The sequence below is a fragment of the Copidosoma floridanum genome, unplaced genomic scaffold (assembly GCF_036245765.1).
Source record: "Copidosoma floridanum isolate Cflo_tuat_1 unplaced genomic scaffold, Cflo_Japanese_pri ptg000035l, whole genome shotgun sequence".
NCBI lineage: Eukaryota > Metazoa > Arthropoda > Insecta > Hymenoptera > Encyrtidae > Copidosoma > Copidosoma floridanum.
In genome coordinates, this window is record NW_028321912.1 from 518,093 (window position 1) to 528,339 (window position 10,247).

Genomic DNA, 10,247 nt, shown 5'->3' on the forward strand with positions numbered 1-10,247 from the left:
GAAAGTGTTTTTGAATTACTATAGTTGTAAGTAAGTGGAGAACTTTAGAAATATAATGTCAATATTTTGTTTTGCTTTACATGAAGCCTGTCTTTTTGGTTTCAATCAAATGGCTACGTCTCAATTTTTGTAAAGTGAAAAAAAAAATATTTTTCTTTATGTCAAAATTATACATATCAATACAAATGCATTAGCAAACACAATGAGATTTTACACTTAAAGACTCAGTTCCTCTTCAGTATGCATTCTCCTGTTATTGACGATATTTCTAACAATTGATGAGGCTCAGATGAAATATAAAATATTTGTAACTTGTACGCTACATTAATCCATCGTAATATTATATTATGAGCTTGTGTTTGTACATACATACATACATACATACATACATACATACATACGCATAAATATATATGTATAGGCAAGGAGCAAACTCGAATACGCAAAAGTAAGTGAAGATAAACGTTATTCGAGTACACTACTAGTAAATTTAAGCGAGCGACGATCGTGTACCTTTGACCAACGAAAAATCGTATATTTTTTTAAAGGAAACCGAGCGTTGAGACAAGAAATTATGGAGAAAAAAATAAAGAACTAACTAAAATCATATAAATAAATCTAAACAGACAAGACGGGCTCGCTGGTATGCGATGTTACCCCCCAAAGCGAGCACCCCACAGGAAAAAGAAAAGTAATAAAAGACAAAATCGCCCCGGCCTCTCTGATGACTATTAACCTTCTCGTAATGTTATTCGGCCAATCGTTGATTTTAATTTTTCATCCGATAATGTTATTCGTTACGTGTATCTCTTTCATCGAAGTATGTAAAAGTGAGCGGCTAATCCCAGATCGTCGTACCTAAGCAACAAATGAATTATAAAAATAATAAATAGTGAAAAAAAAATCTACATCTAATCTTAAATATTTTAAATCCTAATGAAAAACAAAAAAAAATTCGTCAGCAAGATACATTAAATTAATATGTAGCGTCGATCATCCTTTTACCTTTAACTCCTATGACTATTTTATGGACCGACAGATTGTGAAATCCTTACGTTTCGAGCCTACATAACGGAGTAAACACAACTTTATTTGTTTGTGACACGATGTATTTTTGTGAGCAGTATTGAGTACACAACAAAAACTAATGTGAAACGTCAGATTGCTAATGTTGTACAGTTATTACGATGAATGTACTATGATGTACCTATATTGTATATAAATTTATTTAATTAAAGTGATTATAAAATTGTGTGAATTTTAATTTGTTTTTTCAACCATCTTGATACCTACAGTCTCGTTATTTTTTTACTTTCAAGTTCTTTTTTTTTTTTTTTTCAATATGTTTTTTATGTAATAAATTAAAGGTTTATACTTTTATTCATATTCAAGTATAAATAAGGTGATGAATTTTTTATTGAAGTTTACGATTTTTTTTTTTGTTTTTTGTTTTGCGAGACTTCTCTTTCTTACGATAACGATTTATTATCTACAATTTTTTGTTTAAAATTATATTCGTGTTATTTTTATTTACTTTAAAATTTGCTATGTATTAAAATTATATTAAAAATATAGAGGTATAGATAAAAATAATCAATTTTACGAAAAATTCTTGTTGCCATAAGTTTGAATGGTAAATTTTTTTAAATTTATTTATTTCGATGTTTGATCAAATAAATTGAACCAGCTTTGATCGAATAAATTGAAAAAGTCCAGAAGATTTTTCTTATCGTATACTGGACCTTAAATCTGAATTTGTAACAATCAAATCGAGAATCTTCAGAGTATTTTAAGGGTTACACAAGAGAGATTAAAGTTTTAAAAAATTATAAATTTATTGAGAACAACAAGTATAATATAAAATATTATGTAAATCGTGGACAATGTACAGTTGGCGTGTGAAGCGTGAATCACCATGTCATGCGCAAAAATATTCACCATTTTAATGGAGATGTTGGAATTAATTTGTGAGGGTCCACGATTACTTGTTCTAATATCAAACAAAAAATTTTTTTAAAAGGCACGCGAAACATTTAATTATTTAAGCCTGCCAACTCGCTGGGCTCGTAAACACCACGTTCGGTGATAATCCCAGTGATCAGTTCGGCTGGTGTGACGTCAAAGGCAGGATTCCAGCAGTCGATACCCTGAGCTGCGATTCTCGTTCCGTTGACGTTGGTCAGCTCGTCGTGTGGCCTCTCCTCTATCTTGATGCCGTTGCCGTTGGCTATCGAGTAGTCAATGGTCGTGAATGGCGCTGCCACGTAGAATGGCACTTTGTGGTAATTCGCCAGAACAGCGATCTGTGGAAGTGTATAGTCAATTATTATATTATTATTATAGTATATATTCAAACATTATTTAAATAGTATCCACAAAATTATTTTTTTTTAGACCAAAACAGTTTTTTGGTTTTTTGCTCTTTATTGCACCTTTTTTTGAAACCCAGTGGATTTAAACACGATATTAATGGTTTTCACAAAATTTTTTTTCAGAACAGTTTTTTTATACCAAAACAGCTTTTTTGGCTTTTTACCTTTTTTTGCGCCCTTTTATAAAACCCAGTGGATTTAAACATGATTTCAATGGTTTTCACAAACTTTATTTTAGACCAAAACATTTTTTTGGGTTTTTGCCCTTTATTGCACCTTTTTATGAAACTCAGGGGATTTAAACACGATTTTAATGGTTTTCACAAAATTTTTTTTCAGAACAGTTTTTTTAGACCAAAACATTTTTTTGAGTTTTTGCCCTCTATTGCACCTTTTTATGAAACCCAGTGGATTTAAACACGATTTTAATGGTTTTCACAAACTTTTTTTTCAGAACTTTTTTTTTAGACCAAAACAGCTTTTTTGGCTTTTTTACATTTATTTCATCCTGTTATAAAACTCAGTGGATTTAAACATGATTTTAATGGTTTTCACAAACTTTTTTTTTGACCAAAACAGTTTTTTGGATTTTTTCTCTTCATTGCTAACTTTTATAAAACCCAGTGGTTTTATTACCACGAAGATTTGATGCTCTTGGTTTACAGAATTCAATACACTCTCGTAATTGTTTCAATTGACAAAACGCACTCGAGATAAATTTTTTCACAAAAAAGGCAAATTTACATAAAGTGACATGAAAACCCTCGTTTACGAAAAAAATCACACCTGGTAAGTTCCAATTTTGTTGGCTGTATCTCCATTGGCAACAACCCTATCAGCTCCAACGACGACTGCCGCTATATCTTTGCTCCTCATGAGCGCCGCGACCATGTCGTCGCAGATCAATGTTCCTGGGATCTTGTCATGCACCAGCTCGTAGGCTGTCAGCCTCGCTCCCTGATTGTACGGCCTTGTCTCCGTGCAGTACACTTGCTCTGGGAACACAATTTTTTTTTTTTTTTTTTTTTCCAAGAAATTTTATTCTACAGCCAATGAATGAACTTGACTAACCGTAAAGTTGCATAACTAAAGCAAACAATAATAATTTTTCGTTTTGCTTGGCACAACGGAAAACAATTGATTAACAAAAGAAAAAAAAATATATATATGTTAAAGTGAAAACTCAATAAAATAAAATTATGGATGTAACAAAATTAGAGCTAATAATACTTATGTAAATACACCAAAATAGGCACAACAAATTTTTGTTGGTACGAAATCCTGTTTGTACGTACACCATAGCTAATATTTTATGTACAATTCGGTAATACACAAGTACGACATATTTAAAAATTTTAAAAACTAAAAATAATATTCATTCAATGACTCATATGTTAATTTACATGATTTACAATAATCAGCATGAAAAAATCCAATAGAAAATGACATTTGAAATCAACATACTAATGTACTGTGCATTGTAAAGCTTCATTGAAAAAAAAAAATTACTGACACTTTTAAAATTATATATATTTTAGGAACAAAATTTTACATGTAAAATTTACTACTGCAGTAGTGTGAATAAAGTACTCGACATACCGATTTTTCCATTACTGTGCAGTGATCGAATCACACCCAGGGCCGTGCCGTAGCCTGCAGTAGCTAAACTCCCAGTATTGCAGTGGGTAATTATCCTTATTTTCCCTTTGCTTGGGCACGTCTTCAGAATTTCAGTAGCACCGTGATCACCTATCGCTTTGTTGTCTTTGATATCTTTCTCCAGCATCAACGTGATCTCCGAGATTATCCTGTATCGAGCAAGTTTGCCGATAGTTTAAGAAAAAAATTAAAATTTTCTTCTTTTTTTTATTATATATTTCGGAGTCAAAGAAACTAATAACGTTAGTATTTACTTGAATATATAAAAAGCGAAAATCAAAGATAAAAAGTGTCATTTTCGTCAAGTTCAATTTCTTATAAGTGTAAGTAAAATTTATCGAATTTCAGTAAAAGCAGATTTTCTTACAAAATTGCCAACTAACATTAAATAAAAAAAATATTTTTTCTCAATTTTGCAAGTTTGTTACACAATATCTATTAAGTTGCAGATGAAACGACTCACTGAATTTTTTGCTGAAAACAAACTAAAGAAACTAAAAAAAAAAAAAAAACTTTTTACCCAAAATTCAAAATAATTCAGTGTGAACTAAGGTGGCTTAGACGGTTGGTACCGTACATAGGGTAGGATGCCATAAGAGCCCCTAAAAATCAATGCTTTTCGACGGTAAATTTTTCAATAAATATAGTTAATTCGATAAAACAAAAGTACAAGATCAAGAAGTTGCTATAAAAGTACTGTGAAATTATAATTGTGAAAATTGGGAGATGTTGCAAGGTAAGCCGGATTAGTATTTCATACTTTTCTTCTGATTTTCTCTTAAGTTAAGTTGTTAACCCTATAATTTTTAGAATTGAACAGATTCTTCGTAAAATAAATACCCAAAAACTATTTTAAATTTTTGCGGTTAATCAAAGATTTCCGAAGATACAATCGATCTTGTAACCACTGTCCATAAGAGTAGGAGTTGAATTCGTGAATTTTCAGTAGCGATTTCCGAAAAAATTTAGTCATTGACCTCAGTATTTTTTTATCGCAAATGAATTTGGCATACTTTATTTACATGATTCCAGAATTTCAGAGGTTTTGATCCAGCCAATAAACATCGCCCAAGCCACCTTAAGCCAAGTACAATTTTTAGATTCCGTTATTTTGAAAGTTGTAACTTTACAAAATGACACTATCAGTAATACACTTGACACACTTGTCTTTCATTTCGATCGGCGTCATTTTTTCAGCGCACAGTTTTTTGGCCAAGAGCGTGAACTCATCGGCCGCGAGTTTGATGTTCACGGCTGTCGGCCTGGCAGTGATGAGGTACTCGAATTTATCCTTGACCTCTTGGTATAGCTCTTCCGGCGATTTGTAAGTTTTATGCTGAATTTCCACGGCCAAACTCAGACAGCCAACGATCGCGATGGCCGGTGCCCCTCGGACCTTATTAATTTATGATTCGTAAAATGCTTTAACGATTACTTGAAGACAAACCTACTTTACTACAGTTGATTTCTCGGTAGATTTAAAATGTTATGTAAACAAAAAAATATGCAATTATTTTTCCAATGTTTTTTGCCAAATCTCAATTATTTAATACTCTATTTTTCCAACAAATTGTTTCTGTTATTGTTATTTATAATATAAAAGTAATCAAAAATTTTTCTAGCAAAATAAATCGTGTGACGTTTCTTTGGTTGAAAAATTTACATTACTTAATTCAAACAAATATTAAAACTATTTTTCACTGTAAAGTATTATTGTTATAATGTATTAAGTAATATATTTTCATTGAGTTATGAAAAATATTAAGAAAACTATCGATGCCCACTTTTGTGTCTAGTTCGTATATTAAATGATAATGCAATACAAAAAAATTGATCTGCAGTTTTTAGTTTATCCAGAATTCCACAAAAAATTTTAAAAAATTGGTTTTTTTTGTTGTTTTTTTTCAGAGAAAACTCTTGTTAAGATTCAAAAAAATTTCAAAAGTAACGATCTTCCAATGACTTTGAACTTTTAAAGTATTTTTTTTATGTTTCACCCAGTGGAGTTTGACAAAGTTTAATAACTTATTTTTCGAGGTCCTCGTCTTATCAGAATTGCGTAAGTTTTAATTAAAATTTTGAAAAAATGAAGAGAGAAAAATATTTTTGTCTATAAAAATTCTACCAGTTTAATTAAACAATAATTTGTCATTTTCTGAGTGTAACAATGTAGTGGAAAGTTTATGAACGCGTATAGTCTCTTAAACATGATAAAACGTAAAATTTTACGTTACAGTTACGAATTAGCCTCATGTTTCACGCCACAAATAACACAAGTTATAACTGATATGACGATAACGACGACTGATATAGTTGATAAGCTTTAGACAAATACACATTTGCACTTGGGCATAATTAATTTTTGAGAAACTTTGCACCATCGGTGCTAGAAAATTTTTCTCGTTCCTACTATTAAGTAATGCGTAACACATCACCTAACAAAAATGTATTATTAACAATAATAATACCTGATGTATGAAATAAGAAAAACCAGTTTTTTCGATTTTTTTTTCTTTTTTTTTTATATCAAAGTACTTGAAAAAAGTATTTATTAAAACATATTTTCTCAGTACATCCATCGTCAATCATATTTTTTCGAACGTGCTCCCCTCCTCCCTTAAAAAAAATAAAACCAATATGGTGACAAGATTCAACCAAATTTAAATTTTAAAAAAAGTTCGGAAAAATAGGATTGACGTAGAGTGTACTATATAATTATTACACTAAAAGTATTTATAAAGCTCGAGTTGTTCTAGTTACAGTTTTTTTTAAATATTGTATCATGAACGGTCATGAAAAAAAAAAAATATATAAACAGTAAAAAAAAATTAAATTTTTTGGCAAAAAAAGGGCTTCACACCTTTGAAAAATTAAACTACTTCTAGTAAAAACAGTATATCAATTACGATGATTTGGACGACGTAAAAAATAAGAAAAAAACAGCTACGTACTTGCATCTTATAAATGGCATTCCAGCCATCCTGAACTCCCGTAACCTCAACATACTTGGACACAGATGGAAGTAGCAGCTGATCCAGGATCTCAAGCTTCCCATTCTCCCATTTTATAGCTTCTAGGGTCATGTTTATTTATTTATTTATTTATTTTTTTTTTTCAAGATCCAAACAGGGATCTGCTATTTTTTACTTCTCGTTATTTCAGCAGCTGAGTGCCGGTAGCCACAGCTTTTTTTCTGAATACGTGGTATTGATAAACAAAGCTCACATAGGTGTGCAGATTAGTTAAAAAAAATACGTGTTGTAGATCACGTGTTTACATCAATACTTATCGCGAATGTTATGGAATTTTAGCGTTCGTAACGACGCCACACGGCTAAAGTCACTATCACTATTCGTTGAGAAACGAAATCAGGCGGCGGGAAAAGTTTAAACTGGCGGCACTGGTAACAACTCAATTAATTTTTTAAGTACTTTAACACTATTTTATTATTAATGTTTTTCTTATGCAAAATATAACGAATTACTTGTATTTTTAAGTAGTACATTTAAAGTACAAGTAATAAAAAAATTTTTTTGATGCAAATAACTCATTGTATTTTTCGAAGAAAATTATAGTTACCTACAAAACAAAAACTCGAGATATTTAAACAAACGCTAGACATTTCTTTTCAAGGCTGCTAAAATTCTATTTTTTTTCTTTTAAGAAATACATCAGGATTTCAGAAACGTATTTTTTAGAAATCTTTATAAAGAGGAAAAAATGTACTTCCTTTAAAGCATAGTTTAAAAATTCAGAACATTTTTACTTAAACTCAAATTGAAAAATATAACATTAAAGCATGATTTTTACCTCAGTAACATTTTATGTAGTGTGTACAGTTTTCGAAATATCGTGTCCATGTGTTAAACGTTATAATAAAATAAACACATGCAAATGTTGCATTGAAAAAAGATTTTTTTTTTTAGTTCTGTAATTATTTTGTTTTATTTTACAAAAAAAACATAAAATCTTAAAAGTGCTAAATCTTTACAAATGGTAGTGCATGAATAAGAATTGGCTGAAATAAAAAAAAAATAAAAATCGAGTTTTTTCGTCTAAACATCGTGGGTCAACTCATTAGTAATATAGCCATATTTTAGTTGTCCGTGCTGGCATTACCGCAATTACAAAGATCGTCCACGCAAATCCCCCACTTCCATCCCATTTGGTTACAGTAGAAGTTGCACTTTTTAGCGATGCAAAAGGCAGAGGCTGTAAAATCATCATAAACAAGTTTCTTTTAACAATTTCATTTTATTCGCTTGGGTTTATAATGTCACAATAGATAAATTTACTATTACTGTAAAAATAACCATAAAATAAAAAAAAAAATTTTTTAAAGTGTTATATATACTTTCAAAAACCTCATTATTACGAAAAATTTATCATAGGAAAAAAATACGGTTTTACACCAGAAAAAAAAATACCCACAAAATATGCTTAGAATACAATCTTTGTACACAAAAAACTACAGTTTTATTGTGAGTAAATCGTTTTATTGAACAAAAAGATTTTTCTATAAGCAAGTTGGTTTCATAAAAATAACAAAGTGTAGTTTTACAATTAAATAATTTTTGAAGTGACAAGTGTTTTAAAATTTAAATCGGTTGGCGATCCTCATAAACGTTCGAACAATTATTCAAAGAAATGGACGAAATAATTTTATGACACATGTATTTTATACGTACATTATTACATTTTTAAGCTAACTCAAATACTTTACGTACTACTTCACTGAAGTACTACATAAACAAATTTTTACAAAATAATGTAAATAATATTTTATTCCAAGTAACCATTAACAAATATTTAAGAACATAAAAATAATTTTGGAAAGTGTTACATCACATTTACAAATTAAATGACATGCGTATGTTTTATGCAGAAACTGTTGGATGAAACTCAAAAATAAAATCTTTGTCAAAACTAAGTTCTAATTTTTACAGCATTAAGAGGGTAGGTTACTTCTCAATGTTCAGTCATAATATATTTTATTACAAACTAGCCACAAAGGCATCTGTCGCCTATACATATCGCATATTTTTTTCCTTTGGCTTTGCAATCAGCTGCGCACTTTTTAAGGTTACAGGCAGTTGACGCTGTAAAATTATTATTATCAACATTATATCAATTTCATCAATGTTACAAGTTAGTTTTTTCAAATTATATTTTTATTTATCAAACGAATTTATACAATTCATTCATATTATTCCTCTTAAACTGTGAGCTCTAAAAATTTTGGATTTTTCACTTCGTTATAAAAAAAAAGTTTCTTACTACTACCGGAAAAAAAAAACAATTTTTTTTTAAATTTGATTTATTTTTTCTTTTTTTTTCTAAATTTAATTTTTCTCTTTTTTGTAAATTACCAAAATACATATTTACACATTTTTCTTTGGCAACAAAAGTAAATCATTTCTATAAAGAAGTTGTGCTTAATAAAGTATGAAAGAAAAATTAAATTAGCACTTACAGTAAACGACGAAAGCAATGAGAAGTAAAATAAAAAAGACGGCCTTCATTTTTCAATTTCGTCTTGAGAAGAGCCGATGGAAGTGAATGAATAAATTCTTCTGTTATTTTAACCCACTGCTAGTGTTATATATATATATGCCAAAACTTGTCATGTCTTAGTATTCAAGAATAATGATTATATCACTGATGATAAAATAATATAGATTAGATAGCAAGCAGATTCATTTCTTCAAAACACTACGGTCTTGCAAATAAGGTAAAAAGTGTAAGTTGAGTGATGGAATTTTAATTTCATATTATATTACTTGTTTAATATTATATCCAAGACAAATTTTATTTCTTACTTCTCATTTTGCTGTAAATGTTAAATGAAAAAATTGCTGTGAAAAACAAATTTTTTTGTCTTTTAAAATATTTTTTTCAGTTTGGAGCATCAGGATGACTTTATAAAAGAATATACGGTACCAAAAAGTTATGTGTTAAAAGACTCTAAAAATTTCGTGCCACAGAAAAAAATTTTGTGGTTTTTTTTTCATACAGGTATTTTGCATTATAGAGCACTTGAAATTAATGTCATAGTACACGAGATGTGAAGTAAAAATAATTGTTATACATTATGTGTAGCGCTACAAACGTGTACATAGTAAATAAGACTTTTTTAATATCAAACATATATCTATCCATATTAAAACTTTCTAGCAAAGTTTCGAGATGTAAAATCTCAAGTGCTTATCATTCCAG

General features: G+C 29.5%; 1 protein-coding gene across 1 annotated transcript; it reads right to left on the bottom strand.

Annotated features, from left to right (window-relative positions):
• Positions 1-1,881: 1,881 nt before the first annotated feature.
• On the bottom strand, positions 1,882-7,289 carry LOC106645802 (methylthioribose-1-phosphate isomerase). Its single transcript, XM_089597656.1, has 5 exons — positions 6,983-7,289; positions 5,195-5,427; positions 3,972-4,180; positions 3,159-3,367; positions 1,882-2,303 (listed from the first exon to the last, which is right to left on the bottom strand). Exons 1-5 carry the CDS (start codon positions 7,112-7,114, stop codon positions 2,034-2,036), a joined length of 1,053 nt encoding a protein of 350 aa, XP_089453782.1. The 5' UTR covers positions 7,115-7,289; the 3' UTR covers positions 1,882-2,033.
• Positions 7,290-10,247: the final 2,958 nt, after the last annotated feature.